At 51.4% G+C, this 19661-nt stretch overlaps 9 protein-coding genes across 9 annotated transcripts; 4 read left to right on the top strand and 5 right to left on the bottom strand.

The window, feature by feature from the left end:
• Positions 1 to 612: 612 nt before the first annotated feature.
• COCCADRAFT_35182 (uncharacterized protein) lies at positions 613 to 1126 on the top strand (the record flags this gene model as incomplete). Its single annotated transcript, XM_007712190.1, has 3 exons — positions 613 to 763; positions 857 to 959; positions 1012 to 1126. 3 exons carry the CDS (start codon positions 613 to 615, stop codon positions 1124 to 1126), a joined length of 369 nt encoding a protein of 122 aa, XP_007710380.1.
• Positions 1127 to 1606: 480 nt separating this feature from the next.
• Positions 1607 to 2480, bottom strand: COCCADRAFT_24735 (uncharacterized protein; the record flags this gene model as incomplete). Its single annotated transcript, XM_007712179.1, has 3 exons — positions 1607 to 1930; positions 2052 to 2287; positions 2456 to 2480. 3 exons carry the CDS (start codon positions 2478 to 2480, stop codon positions 1607 to 1609), a joined length of 585 nt encoding a protein of 194 aa, XP_007710369.1.
• A 981-nt stretch (positions 2481 to 3461) lies between these two features.
• Positions 3462 to 6976, top strand: COCCADRAFT_91171 (uncharacterized protein; the record flags this gene model as incomplete). The annotated part of the gene is made up of 3 exons (XM_007712218.1): positions 3462 to 5744; positions 5796 to 6484; positions 6532 to 6976. The coding sequence occupies 3 exons, from the start codon at positions 3462 to 3464 to the stop codon at positions 6974 to 6976; spliced, it is 3417 nt and encodes a 1138-aa protein (XP_007710408.1).
• A 955-nt stretch (positions 6977 to 7931) lies between these two features.
• COCCADRAFT_91206 (uncharacterized protein) lies at positions 7932 to 8183 on the bottom strand (the record flags this gene model as incomplete). The annotated part of the gene is made up of 1 exon (XM_007712219.1): positions 7932 to 8183. One exon carries the CDS (start codon positions 8181 to 8183, stop codon positions 7932 to 7934), a length of 252 nt encoding a protein of 83 aa, XP_007710409.1.
• A 663-nt stretch (positions 8184 to 8846) lies between these two features.
• COCCADRAFT_24737 (uncharacterized protein) lies at positions 8847 to 11235 on the top strand (the record flags this gene model as incomplete). The annotated part of the gene is made up of 6 exons (XM_007712180.1): positions 8847 to 9077; positions 9132 to 9332; positions 9379 to 9543; positions 9591 to 9696; positions 9862 to 9959; positions 10006 to 11235. 6 exons carry the CDS (start codon positions 8847 to 8849, stop codon positions 11233 to 11235), a joined length of 2031 nt encoding a protein of 676 aa, XP_007710370.1.
• A 459-nt stretch (positions 11236 to 11694) lies between these two features.
• On the bottom strand, positions 11695 to 12492 carry COCCADRAFT_24738 (uncharacterized protein; the record flags this gene model as incomplete). Its single annotated transcript, XM_007712181.1, has 1 exon — positions 11695 to 12492. The coding sequence occupies one exon, from the start codon at positions 12490 to 12492 to the stop codon at positions 11695 to 11697; it is 798 nt and encodes a 265-aa protein (XP_007710371.1).
• Positions 12493 to 13421: 929 nt separating this feature from the next.
• Positions 13422 to 15106, top strand: COCCADRAFT_91103 (uncharacterized protein; the record flags this gene model as incomplete). The annotated part of the gene is made up of 4 exons (XM_007712220.1): positions 13422 to 13465; positions 13521 to 13599; positions 13654 to 14250; positions 14300 to 15106. The coding sequence occupies 4 exons, from the start codon at positions 13422 to 13424 to the stop codon at positions 15104 to 15106; spliced, it is 1527 nt and encodes a 508-aa protein (XP_007710410.1).
• A 1254-nt stretch (positions 15107 to 16360) lies between these two features.
• COCCADRAFT_3481 (uncharacterized protein) lies at positions 16361 to 17734 on the bottom strand (the record flags this gene model as incomplete). Its single annotated transcript, XM_007712169.1, has 1 exon — positions 16361 to 17734. One exon carries the CDS (start codon positions 17732 to 17734, stop codon positions 16361 to 16363), a length of 1374 nt encoding a protein of 457 aa, XP_007710359.1.
• A 388-nt stretch (positions 17735 to 18122) lies between these two features.
• COCCADRAFT_35189 (uncharacterized protein) lies at positions 18123 to 19593 on the bottom strand (the record flags this gene model as incomplete). The annotated part of the gene is made up of 4 exons (XM_007712191.1): positions 18123 to 18795; positions 18848 to 19180; positions 19235 to 19433; positions 19485 to 19593. The coding sequence occupies 4 exons, from the start codon at positions 19591 to 19593 to the stop codon at positions 18123 to 18125; spliced, it is 1314 nt and encodes a 437-aa protein (XP_007710381.1).
• Positions 19594 to 19661: the final 68 nt, after the last annotated feature.

Raw genomic sequence — 19661 nt, forward strand, 5'->3', positions numbered from 1 at the left:
CCTGCCTCCGTGAGACCACAACGCTTTTATCTTTTCGATTGCATATCGGAATATATCCAGTCTTCTCTTTCCCGATTTGACCCGTCGAGTGTTCTTATACGGAACAGTCATGAGCCCAAGACATCCGCTCTTTCACCTTAGTGACAATCATGTACAGTCTTGTTCAAGAAATGTAGTTGTCGTGCGTTAAACATATACATGGGACATCATAAAGGAAACTTACAATCACATGTCAGCGATAGTAAGCTCCGACTTTACGACGCTCAGACGGAAAAAATAGGGGCTACCATCGAATGACAGCATGCATCTGCAGAATTATGCACAGCATTTCGTCCACGCTCCAAAGTGATTCGGCGGTCCTCAGTTCACATTCGAGGGGAGGCAGTGCAGCCCCATTCGGTTAGCACCATCAGTGCCAAGTGATAAGATTAGATCCGCACCTCTCTAAGCGAATTTCGACACTCGTGCATCCCGACTTCACGAATCCGACGTCAGGAACGACTCTCACGACAACACCCCACTGCTGACTTTTAGATTCCACATCTTCAGTACGCACTCCGTGCCTCGCTCACCTAGACATCCGCTTACATCGTTCGACAGAATCAGCCCAACATGGTCAAGAAGCGAGCGTCCAACGGCCGTAACAAGAAGGGTCGCGGCCACGTCAAGCCCATCCGTTGCTCCAACTGCTCGCGATGCACTCCCAAGGACAAGGCGATCAAGAGATTCACCATCCGCAACATGGTTGAGTCCGCCGCCATCCGTACGTCTCCCAAACGACCCTCGCACCGCAGCAAACGGCCATAGACAGCGAGGTGGCGAGCGAAATTTGGATATTCAAGACTGACAAAACTAGGTGATATCTCCGATGCCTCCGTCTTCCCCGAGTACACTGTCCCCAAGATGTACCTGAAGCTCCAGTACTGCGTCTCATGCGCTATCCACGGCAAGATTGTCCGGTACGTGACGCCTCCACGAGGAATTGATGCGCCCATGTTCTAACATGCCCAGTGTCCGCTCGCGCGAAGGACGCCGCAACCGTGCTCCTCCCCCACGTGTTAGGTACAACAAGGATGGAAAGAAGATCAACCCCAACCAAGCTGCTGCTAAGACTACCACTGCTTAAGCGGGGCGCGGGTATGGAAAGGAATTGATCACGGCGCTTGGTGTGGGTCTTATGGTTCTTTCGGAGTGTCATACTGGAAAATGCATGAATCCACGGAAGATAGGGCAGGCCAAATGACGAATCATGGTTGAGGCTCGCTCGGAATTGCCTGCTTGAGCACCGAGAGCTAGCTATGAACTTGTAAACGAATATCCAAGTCGACTTGCACCATCTTCTCATTCGCTCTGGTGATGTACATGTGTTCGCTCGGCAGGGGTGGATACGACACCTAGCAGCAGGTCTTTTTTATCCGGGCTCCGAGGCTATGGTGGTTTTAGAGAGAGACATTTGCCTGGTGGATTGCGCGAAACAAGGTGACGTCAAGCATTTGCAACATACGTGGCGTACACGAGGAATATCAATTGCTGCAATAACAAGAGCATGTTTCCTTCCACCCCACCAGCGATGGTGAGATCCACATGTATCATATCAGTTTTGGCCTCAGTCACTCCGTTTCTTTCCGTCGTCATCGAGACTCTTCCTCCCGTTAGTGGCTTCAGGCTCCGTCGTCTCCCAATCTTCAGCATTTTCATCCCATCGATCGAGTTCTTCCTCTACCGTGGGTCTGACAACGCCTGACTCCTGTCCTTCGACATTCTCTCCCAACTCAATGTCTCTCTCTTCGTCTCCAGCAACAGCAGTGTATCCTCGTGCAGCTCGTTTGCGCTCGAGCATGCGCTTATGATACCAATTGCAAAGGCCTAGCGCGAGGAGAGAGCCGAGGACATTGGCTACGATGTCATAGTAGTCGAAGTCGCGATGTATCTGGACCGCGAGTTAGCTTTGCTCGTCATCTTCCCCGCTTGGAATCGTCCTATAGTGTCTATATGCGCACCGCTGCTCTCGGCAGCTCCGGCGACCTTGTATGAGTCCAGGGTAAACTTACAGGCAACAATCCCTGGATGACCTCACTGGCAAATCCCAGACCGAGCGTACAGACGGTAAAGGTTAGCTGCACCACCTTTCTCCTGTTTGTCTCGAGAATCCAGTAGAAGCAGAGGGTGAGCAAGAAGAAGGCTGTGAAGTGGAGCGCTTTATCCGACTGCTTGTACGTAGGGATTTTGTAGTCTGGTGGGGAAAAGCCCGCGGCTGCGCTGATAAAGATGAGGCCAATAAAGGCGCCTTGAGGGATGTTAGCATGGCCCTATGCAACTGTCGAGAGAGGAAATCCAAGCGAACAGCATGGACAGTGGGACGGTCAGGACATGGCCATCTCCTGCTCACGCATGTGCGCTGTGGTCGGAAAGGTGTTCAAAGCTCGCTGGCTCTGCGGCGTCCGAAGCTACGTACCAGCAAAGGGTTTCCGTATGCGCATTATGGGCAGGTGAAGTGGGCTAGGAGGTCCGGACGGGTGACTTCATGCTCACGGTACGGGAAAACAACTGTCAGACTCGGGCGCAGCGCGGAACTGCAACGTTCATGTCACAAGCTGGCATCTGGCGAACCTGGCCGTGGCCGGATGAGCTAGGCCCGGTCCGGCAACGTTACTGTCGATCACGTGTGGAACCTGTGAAAATCAGCAAACCTGGGGTACTCTGTGCTGGGCTCGTCTCAATTCGAGGATACATGCATGGACCTAGCTGAATGGCCTCAAGTAGTCCTGCAGTTGCAGGGGCGCTACTATGTACGTATGACAAGGCGGCGCTCCACAGGGCCCCAATGTGTTCGAATTACCACACCTTCGTCCGCACAGCCACTTGAACAGTCCTTTGGGCATGGCGTGTAGCATGGCCAGCAGTTGCATGCCTGGCTTTTGGTAGAAATACGAGGCATTGGACGTAGCAGACACAGAGTTACCATGGTTGCGCCCTGAATGCTAGTGCCGGCCAGCACGCTCAATCGCTTTTTGGCGATTGCATTAAAATACGCAGCAGCCCAGCAAAGGCTTTGCATGTGTCCTCGAAAGCATTTGCGCGCCCGCAACTGTGGTTGTGGGGGAAGTGTGGTGGCAGAGGCCGTTTGATATTGGGGCGTGGGTGAAGCATGGGGCTCGCGGCGGGAGCATCGCTAACGGAGCTAAGGCGTGCCTACCTAGCCAGACTGGACAGTTGGACCACCTGCTTAAGACAACGACGCCAAACTCACGAGCCGCATCTTCGGCCATCAATAGGCGCGCCCACACCACGTCTTTCATCTCGCAGCCATCAGAAATCCACTCGCTCGACGTAGACCTTCCTTCCATGCTTGATTTTATCGCGTCGCGACACCTGCACCAGGTTGGACGTCGCCCTGAAGGCGGGCCATCCCCGTGAGGCCGCGAACTGCCAAGACCCCCCCACAACCGACGACGACGACTATGTCCCTCGCTGCATCATCATCATCATGTCCGCCATCCTCGCGAGACCGCCCAAGCCATGCCCGCTTCCCGCATCAGCCTTCCAACGCGACCCACTTGCGAACCCCCAATGCGCCGCTGAACGATGAGGCCATGTCAAACGCCTCCAACGCGAACCACCTAGGGGACGGGGGAGACATCACGACTGAGGAGGACCCCCGAGCCACGCGCTGGCGAGACCACTATCGGCGCACCGAAGCGCGTCTGGCAGCAGTACTCGGAGGAACATTCGAGGGCGATGCTGTTGATGCTCTAGATAATGCGCCGGGGCCGTCATCCGATGATGTCCCGGCGGCGCATGACGCGCGACCGGCTATCACACCCAGAAAGCCAACCCGCGCAATTGACGAAGACGACTACGGCGACGACGACGATGAGGATGACGAAGACGATAGTCAGACCTCACCGCTGCAATCCAAAAGCGCGACCAATGGTGCCGCTGCTGCTGCTGCTGCTGCCACCACTCCCAGCACGCCAAGCCTCCTCCGCGTCCCATCCACATCGAACAAATCCGGCCACGACCGGACAGGCACACCCTCTTCAGACCATACAAAGTCATCAGACGATGTGCGAAAGAAACTACAACAAGACAAGAAGGCCGCCGAGGATGCCGCCAAGCGCAGCTTCCACACCCTTTTCTACACCCTCGAGAGCGACAGGGACGCGATGCTGGAGCAACAAAAGCTTGACGAACTCGACCGACAGGTAGAAGCAGAGACTTCTGGCGCGTCTGCTAATGCCCCAGCTGCTGCTGCCGCTGCTGCCCCCCAACAGGGGACCTTGAGCACCACCAACCTTGGCGCGTCCAGCCTGACCCTCAAGCACCTCATCTCGCGTATTGATGCCCAAAGAGACCGCGTCCATGCGACGGACGCGCAGCTGCGCAGTCTCATCAGCGAAGTCCGTAAGAATAGGAGCAAATGGGCCAACGAGGACCGTGTTGGCCAGGAGGAGCTATACGAGAGCACAGAGAAGGTTCTCATGGAGCTCAAAGCCAATGAGCATGCCCACCCGTTCCTCCAGCGTGTCAACAAGCGGGAAGCCCCCGACTACTACAACGTCATCAAACATCCGATGGATATCGGCACCATGATGAAAAAGCTCAAACAACTGCAATACAAGTCCAAGAAGGAATTTGTTGATGATCTCATGCTCATCTGGTCAAATTGCCTAAAGTACAATGCTGACCCAAGCCATTTTCTGCGCAAGAAGGCTCTACACATGAAGAAAGAGACTGAGAAGCTCGTGCCACTTATTCCAGACATCACCGTCCGCGATCGTGCAGAGGTCGAGGCGGAAGAGAGGAGAATGCGCAATGGCGACGCTGATGCAGATGGCGCAGATGACAGTGAAGACGAAGAGCCTATTATGGCTTCGCGGGGCAGAAAAGCCCCAAGTAAAGGAGGTAAAGGCTCAAGCACAACAAGGAAAGCCCATCCAGCAGGCCTGGAGGACACACCAGGACCCGAAACAAAACCAGCAGTTCCATCCTTCAATAGCGCAGTCTCTAACCTGAAGAATGAGTTCTTACGGGCAGACTCGGAAATGGAAGGCAGCGTGAATGGTTTCTCAACACCCCCACCCGGCTCAGCAACCCCATTGGGGCCAAACAGTATCTCAAAAAATGGCATCAATGGCAGTCAAGCAGACATCTCGGAGGCTGATGGCACTGGTGTCTCAGTCAGTGATGCTCTGGACGAGGATGCCGACTTGGATGACTTGGAGTACAAAACATGGAAACAAGTAACGAAGAAAGACCGAGCCATCATAGCATCAGAACGACATCGACTCTTCCGCGAGGACCACCTCCAGCCCGATGAGCCAGCTATCCTACGCACAAAAGCCGGTATGCGGAGATGGTTACGGCACAAAAAGCAAGCCATCGAAGAGGAGTCTGCAAACGGAGCAGCCACCGCACTTGACGGCAAAGATGGCGTTCAGACAATTGCTGGAGAGTCACTCGCCGAAGGCATTGAGGGTGAAGAAGAGCGTCAGATCCCAGACTACTACGACCCCGTATGCGCTATGCCTGACCTTTCCGAGCGTTTACAGTGGGTTGAAGACGCCGAGGGTCAAGTGATTCCGCAAGTCGAAGAGTACATGCGCGTCTTCCCAAAAGGACAATTCGTCTCACCAGACAGTGCACTTGTGCACAAATTTGACAGTAACAATCATACACTGCAAGAGACAAGGAAGATTTGTGCAAAGATTGGCATTGTCAAACAAATGCAACTTCAATCACAGGTAAGATTTCCGTCAATGAATAAGAGGATGTTGATCGCTGACTGTCCATAGCTGTATCAGAACCAATTTCAAAGATATGAGCCGCAACCATTCATGGAAGCAGACATCGAGCCAATGGTTACCTCAGAAGATGGTCCGATCATGGCTCCTTATATCTGTCGCGCTGCTCTTCAACGAAGTGTCGGCAAGATCTTTTATCATGCTGGTTTCGAAGAGTTCCAGCCCTCGGCTCTAGATGCAGTAACGGACATTGCGGCAAAGTTTTTCCACAATGTTGTTGCCGGTCTTGGGGTCTACCGTGAAACACCAAAGATGAAGTCTGATGTTCCAATCACTCTTCCAAACGGCCAGACTACCAACTGGACTCCGCGCTTTACACAAGAAGAAGCAGTACTCCATTCTTTGCATGCCAACGGTGTCGACCTGGAGTCTTTGGAGGCTTACGTCAAGGACGATGTCGAAAGACTTGGAACGAAGCTGGCCGGCATGCACGACAGAATGCGGTCATACTATGCCGAGCTTTTGCGACCAGCAATCGAGAATGCTGGCGCTGACGGTGCTGGTGCTTTCAATGATGGCAGTGAACAGTTTGTGGGAGGTGACTTTGCCGAAGACATTGGCGAGGACTTCTTTGGATTCAAGGAACTCGGCCTCGATGTCGAATTTGGACTCACTGCCAGTGTACCATTGCACCTGCTCCAGAACAGGGTACACAATGCCTACGCTAGACAAGACAACAGGTATGTACCACAGTGTATTTGTGTTATGATTCTGCTAATCATAACAGCAACGTTGCCACCACTGGTGTTATCATGCCTGAGCCACCCAAATTCGAACCCATTACCCTTCAGACAGCGGAGCACCAGATCGGCCTTCTCCAGAGCTGGCTATACAGCAAGCTTCACGACAACAATAGCCAGCCGCTTGTTGAAGATGATGATCTTCCGCCCAAGCAACGCTTTCCCAAGCCTCGTTTGCCACCTACTGGCAAGATTTCGAGTCCTCGCAAGCGTCCGCTTAGAGAGCAGCAGCAGATGGCGCGTAAGAAGCGCAAGCTCGATGAAGAAAAGGATGAGAATGGTAATGACCAGAGTGGTTACATGAAAGGCATTGGGAAGCCTATTGGTAAACTAAAACTTGAACCAGTGCAGAGAGACAACCACAATCTGCAAGAGCCGGAAAAGGAAGATGGCAGCGCACACGGGATGCCGAGTCCACCGGAGTCATTCTAGGAGCAATCAGTCTCTAGCAAACTTCGTCGGTTCGATAAGAAATCCCAGTCTCATCTGGCCAAGTCTCTCTCACATGGTATTTTTCTTTCTAAAAATGCTGCGATGACTCTGAGGGACAAAGAGTTCATGCGTTTTCTTTCGCAATCATTTTACTTTAATCAACCGAGAAAGTTTCTTGTTCTTGCTGCTTCCTTCCGATGACGACGAAATTTGGGGACTCGTTACGGGTTTATGTCATTGTTCTTCTTCTTTTTCAATCTCGCGGTACCATCATCCTATTCTGGGCGTTTTTTCTGCTTTCCCCTGTCCGTGTGTCTGTGTCTCTTTTTTTTTACTTCCATATTTTCGCAAAGCTGACGAGGGATCTGGCTTTGTTGCTGGTCCAGCTGAGCGCTTTTTTTGTCTTACTAGACTGAGAGGGAGAGAGAAACTTTGGGGAGACTTTGTGGACCCTGTATACCCATGTTTGCATTTCGCGCTGTGGTGCCCCCCTTTTTTGTGAGTGTGTTTGGTTGGTTTTCACGTATAGGTTATCTTTGATTACGTCGGGGTGCGTTATGAGAACATTGGATTGAACATATCTTTCAGGTCCTTGAGAGTGAATGCTGTGATGAGTGACCTTCTTTATATGTGTCATTTCAAGGCCTGTCTAGCCATGGATGCGGAGACTTCGGGCATGCGGGGTGACTGTACTTACGTGTGTGTTTGTAGGGTTCGATGTTTAGGTGCTGACGATCTACGGATATGTTGGAAGTTGAGTGGTGTTTACGTGGACTGTACCCTTGTGCGTTTGTTCAGTGTTCACGTGTATCATCTGTCGATCACCTCAGCGGCCAAGGCAATATTAGGAGAAGTGGCGACTTGCAGAGCTGCTAGGATGCCTGCTGGGCCAAAGAGAACAAACCAAGACAGCAGAGTATCATGGAGAGCCGACAAGCAAGAAATCATGAAAATTCTAATACCAAGTCCAATTACATTCAGCTGCGCGTTGCCGTAGCTGAATCAATCTAATAGAGTTTGAGTAGCATGTAAATGAAGTGCAATATTTGTGCGAAAGCAACACCAAAGAATGATAGTTGTCGTGAACACAACAATCACCACGAATTGGAAGAAAAAAAAAAGTTGGGATTTTATACATGTGAGATAGCAGGTAGAAAACATGCGAGATGTTGTAAGATGCAATTCTAGGATACGGAGGAGGATGCATGCTTCCTTATCAACAAGTCAGAATTATCCTTACCATGATGCAGCTGAAATGCGACTTTAGGGGTTAGTCCCAAAAAGCCACATTATCGAAAGATACAAACAGGGTGCCTGGCGTTTGCAGTGTCTCACCACAAGGAGTGGATCCGGAGGCGATGATATGCCTCGATTCGATAGGTGGCCGAGCTGAAATTGGAGGTTGTTATTAGCGCATTGCCTTTTCCCTTGTACGCGGACCCTTCTCTCCGTTACAATTCCACTCCCTCGTCCAGCTCGTCATGCCTGCTGCGAATCAGCTCAACCTAAATTTCCATTGACGTCATTTGCTTTTCTTCTGAGCAGCTAAGTTCTGCTGCTTGTTTTCTCGCGCCCCCTCGGCGACAAGTTGTTGGTTTTGAGCTAACGTGCCACGAGGCGTGGATCATCTCGGATGGGACTTGGGACCTGGACTTTCTTTCTTCACGACACCGACTTTCCACTCCACATTCATCAATTGCGCGCGCAAACCCGCGCGCGCTCATTTCATACTTTCAGTCGCCCGGATTTCTTACTGCGCATTTTTTGCTCAGCGCCGCTCATTCACACCCACTTTCCTTAGTCTGTCCTTGCAGTTTTCTATTTGTCGCCCAACCTCTACTATCTCTCCGACTTTTTTCTCCACATCATCATGGCGCCCAACGGTCATTTAGCTTCTGGCAAGAAGGGTACTCGTAAGTCTCGCGATGCCCAGTCCTCATCGTGGATGGACAAGCATGGCTTTGAGGAGTACGAGGCCTGGAAAGAAGCAAATCCCGACACTCGCCTTCCCTACGATGACTGGAGGCAGTCGAATCAACATGCCAGCGGACTCTCGCTGTACTATACGACTTTGCGCATTTTTGAAGAGTCGGATTCGAGTGTGCGTCAAATTTCATCATCGAGTCCATTTTTTGATGTTTGCTAACAACACCAGGACGAAAATGGTCAGCCAGTCAAAGTTAAACCTCAACCCACCAAACCACGTGGTCAGGTTGGCCGTCCTAGGAAATCAGCAGCCATGAATGGCAATGGACAACCGCGTTCGGCTGGAACCGCAACGCCGTCCAAGGTCGGCAATCTTGAAGACTCAAGTCCCTCCGCCAAGAAGAAGCGAAAGGCGCGAAAGAAGCCACTTGTACGTATTGTCCACGCACAATGCTAAAAATTGCTAATTTTGTCAGTCGGAGGAGATTATCGCATCAGCGAGTGATAGTGATGACGCTGCTAAAAACCTTGAAACCTCAACACTGGGAGCTGAGACTGCAACACCCGCGGCTCCTACCATTACCATTACCATGAATGGCAAACGCAAGACTTCTACTCGTAAGGCGAGGAAGAAGCCTATTGTGAGTGTGAATGTGATCCTTACTTTCACTCACTAACGCGCGTGCAGTCGGAAGAAACCATCTCGCCTGAGGATGAGCTCGACGATCCTATGGACATCACAATCGATGAGGTTACCAAGTCCACGATCGCGTCTCCGTTGCCTGTCCGTTCTGGTATGTGTTGCACAAAACCATGTGTGAAACTTCGTACCCCACATTGTAATGCGCTGCCGCCTATTCACCTCGGACCCTCAACCATCGTTTCTCTATGGCTGCGGACTTTCAAATTCCGTTTATCTTGATTTTCATGCTCTGGAAAAATGGTTAATTAGTTTACAGCTCCGAAATCTCCAGTCACAGCACCTGTTGCAAATCCGCCTAAGAAGAGCCATATTCTCAAGCTCAGCACCAGGAAGACACCGAAGAAGCAGGAACTTGTACGTTTTATTTCAGCACTGCAGATTCGTTACTAACAAGTCAAAGTCTGAGGAAATTGTGACAGAGGACGTTGGTGAGGCCAATGCTTCCTTGCAAGCGACACCCAGCACGTTTGGCAAGGGTACCCAGCCGAGAATTTCTATTCATACAGACGCCACGCCCAAATCAAATGGCGATCCAGATTCGGCTACTGCTTCGCCTGCTTCGACAAGCGCACCGGGCTCAACCCGACGTGGCCTACGCACTCGCAAGCCTGCTCAACAGAGACCTTACTACCATGATTCACAATTGTTTGAGGATGTGGAGCCAGGTAACGTTGATGTCCACGACCAAGAGACTATGTCGTCTCCTGTCGTTCAGAGCAGAAGAGTATCCATCGCTTCGCTTAGCAGGAACGTTGACGACGCACTACTAGCCTCGCTGGACGAAGAAGCTATAGCGCTGCTACAAGAAGAAGCCGAGTCGGAACCCACCAAACCGAAACACTTCAAGGGTAAGGGACGCGCTTGGAAGAAAGAAGGTTCGGATGAAGACGAGGACTATTCGCTTGCTGCGAAGAAGAAGGCAGCAAAAGCAGCGAAGTTGAAGGCAAAGGGCCAGGTGCCAAAGAAGCGAGGTCGGCCAAGGAAGAGCGGACGTTCTGAGGAACTTGTTGGTGAAGATACTGACGAGGACAAAGAGAACATAAAGCGGAAGAAACCTCTTCCACGCAAGAGCGCGTTGTCTGAGGAAATTATACAGGATAGTTCGGATGGTGGAGGGGAGGACAAGGAGGAGAGGACTATCGTAGAAGAGACTCCGGCACAATCTGAGAATACGGCCGAGCAAGAACACAATATTGAGGAACGAAGGAAAGCCGAGGAGGAGAATGGAGAAGAAAAGGAAATCGCAGAGAAAGAGGAAGTACCAGTGGAGAACGAGACCGTTGTCGAAGAGGAGGCGAAGGTTGGGCAAGAAAAGGAGCAGAAGATAGAAAACGAAGAGCAGGAGAAAGAAGTAATGACAGTGGAAATGGAGACGAGGGTTGAGGAGGACGAGAAGAAGGAAACCGACGAAAAGGTGGCAGAAGAAAAGAAAGATGAAGAGATGCAGAAGGAGGAGGAAGAGGAGCAGAAAGAAGAAGTCCCAATGGCTCCAGCCAGTCCGCAAGACCGATCGTGGACACCCGAAGGTCTACCAAATCCCACACTTCTACCTAACGACCACGCAAAAGACGAGCCAACTCCCAAGATGGATGATGAGCAGGAGATGGCTAGTCCCTTTCGAAAAAGCTGATCGAGGCGTTTCTCAACGGCCTTCTTGTAAGTGGTCAACCGCTCTCAGCACGTATCCATATCACATTACTAAGACGACAAACCCAGAATATGTTTTCGCAGTTGTCGAGTTCAGACACTCACTTTTATTTTCCTTTGTCACACCTTGAGGGGGATAGAATATTGTGTTTTTTTCGAGAGATGGTTATGATTGGTATTGCTGAGTAGTCTAATAAAGTGGTGTCCCCTGGTTTTCTCTTTGTTGAGGGGGATTGCATGCAAAATGGGATTGAGGAAATGTTAGCATTTGGCCGTGTGTAGTACAACACGTTTGAGGCTGGTAATAGATTTACGTTGGTTGCAGTTTTTTCTTCGTTTTTGGACAAGAGTGTGATCGATTGCTACCTTTCAAACCGGCAATGTGTGAAAGAGAAAAAAATATAGAAGATTTTACATGGCTGACACTTTTATTTTATTACCTTCAAAACCTCACACCCCTCAACTTCGCAAAATAATACAAAAGGCCAAAAGCCAAACCCCCCAAATGCCCGCCATGCGCAATCGTCGTATTCGCACTATTAACAAAATACCCATCATACACGGCGTAACCCGCCACCAGACCCCAAAGCGGCACAGGCACAATCCCATAAACCAGCATTTTGGCATGCGGTGCCAAACAAGCCGCCACACTACTCACCCCCATGACGACACCCGAAAACCCCATTCCCCTCACAGTATCACGCGCGCGGGGGCTCAGATCCCTCATCTTATAATACCGCGAGAGCAGATACCCTAGGCTCCCCGAAAGTCCCGATCCAAACGCTATGGTCAAAAACCTCGCTGGCGTAATGAGCGGAGCCGCCGACGCCAGGAACTGTCCCAGAAAATAAAAACTCAACATATTGGAGAAGAGGTGCCAAACATGTATGTGGGTGAAATTTGCCAGGAGAACAGGGGTGTAATTTCCGTTTTTGAATTCGGAGAAGTTGAGGGTGAAGGTGCGGAGGAAGCGGTGCCAGGGGCCCGGGAAGCCCTGTGCGGCTTGCTGTTGCAGGTACATGGCGTAGCTGAAGACGGCGATGTTGGTGCCCATGAGACCGTAGAGGACTTTGTTGTTGGCGCTTACTTGGGAGGAGGTCGGGTTGCGGTAGGAGTAGTGTCGGGAACGGGGGAGGCTGAGAGAGGGGGGTGGACGGGAGGGGGAGAAGAAGGTGGGGGGTTTGGTGGTGGGGGTTCGGAGACTGCGGAGGGCGCTGGAGAGGCGGAGGAGAGAAGACATGGTGGAGTTTAGGGGGTATGAGGTGTTTGGGGGTGTCGGTATAGTAGTCCGATCAGAAAAGTGTTCCAGATGGCAAAGTCCAAATCTTTTGGGTTGGTGCTCTCCCAGGTAAGTGCAGTCTTATAGAAACGATACGATTTCTATTGTAATCTCTGTTGTACATATTAGACTATGCTTCATCGAACAAATTCACAGATACCTAACTCACGTGCGTTTTAGTATACCAGAGGAAATGTAATATTGGTCTAATCCAGATGCGGCGTTGCGTAGGAAACCGGTGAGTCTGTCCCAATGCTACTGTTGTACACGAGGCGACGCTGAGTGAGGCAGCCTAGACAGATGAGCTGTAAAGAGTGAATTGAAATGCAAGTGAAATACTGACTTTACCCACAAAGCTTGTCACAGTCAAGGCAGCGACGTCAGAAAGCCCAATGACAAGCACGCACGGACCGTTGCCCTCCCCCATCTTCAAGTTCCTTCTTGCATAAAGCGGCCCGCTCAGCTACACCACCACCACACAAACCACCCCTCGCCCACCCAAAATTGCACGCCCGCTCTTGCGCTCAACCTCCAAAGGCTCTCATTGCCTCCGACTACTCGCAGCACTACTCGCGCGAACCTGCACTTACACATACACATCGCCATTCGCACCACGTACAGGCGAAACACCACCACTGCGACTATCTATCTCGAGGTTCATTCGGCTTCCTCGACGCAGCAAACGCACCACCAAACATCTGAATTCGCGGCTCTATCAGTCACGAGACCTGATCACTCCTCTAGCTTGCCGGCCCCCACTCTCGTCGGCATACACGATACGAGCTTCCACTTGAAAGCCCCCCCACTTCAGCCCGTGCTTCATTCATAACTTGCGAACCTTGACGTCTTGATCAGCGACCCCACCCTCTGGTGGACTCTACACATACACAATGACTTCAGAAATCACGAACCAACTAGCGGCAACGCAGCTGAGGTGAGTCGGCCGAGAGTGAGTGAGAGGTTACAAGCACACGCGCTGACACGTCTAGCGATGCCGCACCGTCAGGAGAGGCCAATTGGAAGGCGGGACTGAACGCGCCCGTAAAGGATGCGCGACCGCAAACAGAGGTACGGTGTGCTTGCACATGCAGTGCGGGGGGAAACATGCTAACACGCGCGTAGGATGTTACTGCTACCAAGGGACTTGAATTCGAGGACTTCTTTATCAAGCGCGAGCTGATGATGGGCATCTTCGAGGCTGGCTTCGAGAAGCCGTCGCCCATTCAAGAAGAGACGATCCCTGTAGCACTTACCGGCCGAGACATCCTTGCACGAGCGAAGAACGGTACCGGAAAGACTGCCGCCTTTGTCATCCCCACCCTCGAGCGCGTAAACCCCAAGAGCCCAAAGACACAAGCCCTCATCCTCGTACCCACCCGAGAACTCGCCCTACAAACCTCACAGGTATGCAAGCAGCTGGGAAAACACCTTGGAATCAATGTCATGGTCTCAACCGGTGGTACGGGCCTCAAAGACGACATCATACGATTAAACGACCCTGTCCACATCATTGTTGGAACACCAGGTAGGATTCTGGATTTGGCTGGCAAGGGCGTAGCAGATCTTTCAGCTTGCCAGACCTTTGTCATGGATGAGGCCGACAAGCTTCTTTCCCCTGAGTTCACCCCGGTTGTGGAGCAGCTGCTTGGCTTCCACCCCAAGGACAGACAGGTCATGCTTTTCAGTGCCACGTTCCCCATTGTTGTCAAGAGCTTCAAGGTACGTTTCATGACACTCCAGCCATGACTACTCTACTGACACAGACCAGGACAAGCACATGAATTCCCCATACGAGATTAACCTGATGGACGAACTCACACTTCGCGGTATTACGCAGTACTACGCTTTCGTTGAAGAGAAGCAGAAAGTCCACTGCTTGAACACCCTCTTCAACAAGCTCCAGATCAACCAGTCCATCATCTTCTGTAACTCCACGAACCGAGTGGAGCTCCTCGCTAAGAAGATTACCGAACTCGGCTACTCGTGTTTCTACTCGCATGCTCGCATGCTCCAGCACAACCGTAACCGCGTTTTCCACGACTTCCGTAATGGTGTATGCCGAAACCTTGTCTGCTCCGACTTGCTCACCCGTGGTATCGATATTCAGGCAGTCAACGTTGTAATCAACTTTGACTTTCCCAAGAACGCAGAGACATATCTGCATCGTATTGGTCGTTCCGGTCGTTTTGGACACCTGGGTCTGGCTATTAACCTGATCAACTGGGAAGACCGTTTCAACCTGTATAGGATCGAACAAGAGCTTGGTACCGAGATTCAGCCCATTCCCCAGGTCATTGAGAAGAACCTCTACGTTTATGAGTCGCCCGAGTCGATCCCCCGTCCCATGTCCAACCAACCACGTGCTCCTGCCCAGATTCAGCAGCAAGAGCAGGAAGGCGCCGCGCGCGGAAACCCCAATGCCCGTGGCGGCTTCCGCGGTGGACGCGGCGGCGGTGGTGGGTTCCAGGGACAACGCCGAGGACCCCCGCAGAACCAGCAAAACCGTCAACAGAATGGCCAGAACACTCAGCGGAATCCTAGGCCGCAGCCTGCAAACCCACCACAGGCCTCGTAAGGCCGGCTGCCGCTTCTGGCGGGACTTGGCCATCTGAGTAGTCTTTTGGTTTCAACAACTGGTACATTTTCCCATGTCGCAACTTCTTCCTGCTTGGGGGCCGCAACAGCACTTGGCGGTGTCATTTGCACATACATATCCTGGCGTTTTTCATTTGTATGCAATTATGCAAGCAGCCGCTGACGACACGATACGGGACACCTGGACTTTTCTTTCCCAGGTACCACGAATCGGATCATTGGCGCAATACGGTTTTAACGATCTGGACCATCTTCTATGTACTATATCAAGGGTTGCCTGGGTCGTAACTGTTTTCTGCTTTTTGTCGGTCGGCTGGTCTTGCCGACTTACTTTCTTGAGACGCTTTTGTCTCCGCCTTGTCGACGGTACATCTCAACGGTTTTCGTACACTGCATCATCTAGTTTCCCCTTCGTCCTCATTTCCATTCTCTACTCAGCACCATCGGCGGTTGGTATAGTCTTTCCAAAAGCTCGGATCCTCTCTTTATTCAGGATTACAGTTAGTACGATCGCCTTTTGTTCGACCCTGCCCTATTTTCGATGCCTACAGGATATCTGTAGCCCACCTTTTGCTACAAGACCCTTCTCTCACCATATCTTTTAACATCATCGGCCCTGGACACATACTCTTTGTCCGAGGCTGAACCACACCTCTACACTCCATCCGACCCAATACGTTACATGTTGACATGCATGTCATTTGTCATGGAAATTCCGCAGTTTCTCTCCCTCCTCTAGGAACTGCACCTAACGAGCGCTACGAATTGGCTCATTTCAAAGTTGGTCATCTTCTTTGTTGGCATTGCCAGCGGGAGGACCTGACTAGTCTGGGAATTGTCTCCAAATTGCGTTGGTGCTCAGTATGTCGGATTATGGACATACTTGCACAAATCAACGTATGCTTTCCACGAACACAACTACAGCGTGGATGTTGAAAGACTCTTCCCCGTAGAAGGAAAAAACAACAAAACCCCGTCTCTACATGATAAATAATAGTAAAATTAAAGAAAAGCCTTTTTGGGGACCCGGCTGGAAAAGATAGGATTACGAACATGGCGACTGGCGTCATGGTATGGCTACTATTGAGAGCGATCAAGCAACAATTGATTGCCTGACATGATATCTAGATGAGCTCAAAGCTAGTCTCTACATCTTTTCCAATGCAAATCTCTCTTCCCCCAATTCTATGATGGTACTGTTTTTTTTTATCGCCGTAACTTCTATAACCCCCTCTTATTTGATCTGCCCAACAATACTACTCACCATGACAGCAGCTTCTCTCTCCCACGTCACCATCGCATTACTACTAATACCAGCACCCTTTGGCAAATTACTATTGCCAGGAAACTGACTCCCCCGATTCACACACTCCCTCACTAAGTCCCTCACCTTCTCCTTGTTACTCTTGAGCGTCCGCGCAGACACTCCGCCTCTATTCATCAGATCCTGCACTCTGGGCGCCATATTTGACGCAAGTGTGCGCCAGAAATAGCTAGGAAGGGACGATGTATCTAGGGCTTGGAGTAAGGGTTGTAATAGATTTGTTTGTTGCTGCTGCTGCTGCTGAAGTGATGCAGGTAGAAGGGGATGCTCTGGTGTTTTTATAGACTCCAAAAGGGACTGTAGGGCAACTATATTTTGACATCTGGCTGATATTTCGAGCAGGGCGCGGTCGAGAGATGGGAGTTGAGCTAGAGCGCGGGCGAGCGAGGCGAGCGAGGATTTGAGTTGGGTTTGGACGTGTTCTTGGAGTGCGGAGAGCATGAGACTTGGCTCGAAGGGTTTGGCGGAAGAAGATGATGATGGTGGTAAAGGGGATAAGAGATAGAGTGTTTGCAAAGCGGACGTGGTGCGAGCTTTTGTGTCTTCGTTTTGGGAAAAGGTGGATGCAGAGGATGCAGCGGCAGAGGAGGAGAGTAAGGAGGACATTGAGAATTCCTTGATTACTTGGGAGGCGCGCGAGGCGATGCTGCGTTCGCCTGGGTTTACGAGTTCGGCTTTTAGAGTGTTGATTGCGTTGATGCGGTCGAGGCCTTCGCCTTCTTCACCGGGCCTCGAAGCAGAGAGGATTTGGCGGAGCGAGAGAATGGTGTCGGTTGAGCGCACCATGGCGCGGTGGTCTTCCTTCTTCGCACTGCCTACGCCGCCCAGCTCTGCCATGCGGACTTCGAGTTGGCGGCCGAGCATCAGACAGCGGGCTACTGCGCGCCCCAGCTTGACCGTCTCGCATAGGCGTTCGGCGGTGAGTTGGACCTGGGCGGCGACTTCGTACCGCTCAATGACTTCTTTTTCGAGCGTGCGGTACGACTCGGTCAGACTGGCGACCTGGTCTTCCACCTCGTGCAGGATGCGTGCACTCGAGTCTGCATGTTCGCGTGTATGTTCCAGCAACGGCAATGCCGATTTGGTCGTAAGCGTGTCAATGTGCGTGTCGACTTCCTGGACATCGAAAAGAACGCGCGACAGCGGTGTTGACAGGTCTAGCGGGGTGTCGGAGGGGTTGTTGGTCGAGAGGACGAGTGTGTTGGCAAAGGACGTTGCCGAGAAGTCTGGGTCGAGAAAGGCTTCATAGTCAATGTATGAGGGTTCGGCGTCGTCTTTGGACATGGCGGCAGCTTAAGACGAGTCCCGTGCCGGGCGCAATGGAATGAATGGCTTGCTGGTGAGAGAGCTGCGACAGGGATGCTTATCTTAGCGTGCTGGTATCACGTCCAACTACCCAGCATCACCATGCTAACCAAGTAGCCAATCGCTCGACCTCAATACTCCGACTTCTACCAAGCTCGGATCTCACCTCGAAATTGTCTAATCTCAAATTCTTACAACAAATGCTCAATTGGGCCATGCTCATCTAAGAAGTGTACAAGCGCTTTGACGTTGGTATCGTATCCATTGATTTGACACATTGAAATCGCTATGCTAAAAAGGGACATGAACACCAAAAGCGCCTCCAAGGTATACAGCACCACCCTTGATCCCATAAAAAAACGTTGCATTAAGCGCCTTCACTTCCGAACTCTTTGGTCCATTCAGCACTGCGCTGCAGATCCTCACCACTAACTGTCGGTCTTGAAGCCTTGATGGCCTTGATGAAGTCCTTGACCTTTAGAGGTGGCTCGAGCAGCTGGTCGCCATCGAGATCTGTCCATGATTTCTCGTGTGCTTGTGGGTCGCCAGGAGAACAAGGCGTCCATTTCGTTTGGCCATCGACTTCGACAGGCTTGTAGTGTGTTGCCGTCTGAATCAGACGTACAGGCTGCATGAGTGCGTCCTGCACTGCAATGGAAATATCGGAACCAGAATATCCCTCGCTAAGCTCTGCCAGCTTCCTGTAGTCTGCCTGGTTCAGTTCGCAGGGTGTGTTTCCGACCGCAAGTTCAAACATCTTCATGCGCGCGGGAAGATCTGGTAAGCTAATGTGTACTCGTCGTTGGAATCGTCGTCGGATAGCCGAATCGAGCTGCCATGGGATGTTTGTTGCTCCAAGAATAAGTACGCCTTTCGAGTCTTTGCCTACACCGTCCATCTGTACCAACAACTCGGTCTTGATACGTCTGGATGCCTCTGATTCGCCTTCTCCACGGGGGCCACAGAGAGCATCGATTTCGTCTATGAAGATAATTGAAGGCTTGTTCTCGCGTGCCATGCCGAAAAGTTGCTTGACGAGGCTGAAGATATGTTAGTCATGCGCCTTGCATAATGAGCGTTATTGTGACTTGCCGTTCTGATTCACCCATCCACTTGCTCACAAGATCCGAACTGGATACACTGAAAAAGGTACTGTTCGCTTCGGTCGCAACAGCTTTTGCCAGATAACTTTTACCAGTACCGGGTGGTCCATACAGCAATATGCCTTTCCATGGTTGTCTCTTTCCGGTGAATAGATGTGGAAACTTGATGGGTAATATGACAGCCTCCTTGAGCGCCTCTTTTGCCGCTTCGAGACCAGCTACGTCCTCCCACCGAATGTTAGGTTTCTCGGAGAGGATAGCGCCCGCAAGCGCACCGCGGAGCTTCTTGGAATCGGCGTCCTGTTCGCCTTCGTCGTCATCACTGTCACATGTTAGCAAGACGATACTTTAGTCTTGTGTTTGCGGTTGTAAATACCCTCCACCCTTGCCACTCCCGCCTGCTGCCTTGCCATTTGAACCCATCGCTGCTGGTTTCTTGCGATTCGAGGCGTCGTTTTGATTCAAGTGTTGCTTAAGCTTTTCGGCGCGCTCCATGTATTCGGCGACCTTGCCACGAATCATTTCCTTGGATTTCTGGTTCTTCTCCCATTTCAAAGCGAGCATAAAGAGCTCCACTGGTAATCATCAGTATGCGAAAGCCTCAGGCTGCGTTCTATGTCACTAACAGGCGCTGTAGTATAGCTGGTAGGCCTTTTCATATTCGCCTGCTGTATCAGTCTCAATGGCCTTCTTGACCGTTTCGATGGCCCGACCGAGGAAATCCGCATTGCTCATGGCTTATACCGTGGGCGTGAACCGTGCTCAAGGACGTTATTGTGGGTGGGCGCGTTTGTGTACAGATG

Source organism: Bipolaris zeicola (assembly GCF_000523435.1).
Source record: "Bipolaris zeicola 26-R-13 unplaced genomic scaffold scaffold_40, whole genome shotgun sequence".
Taxonomy (NCBI): domain Eukaryota; kingdom Fungi; phylum Ascomycota; class Dothideomycetes; order Pleosporales; family Pleosporaceae; genus Bipolaris; species Bipolaris zeicola.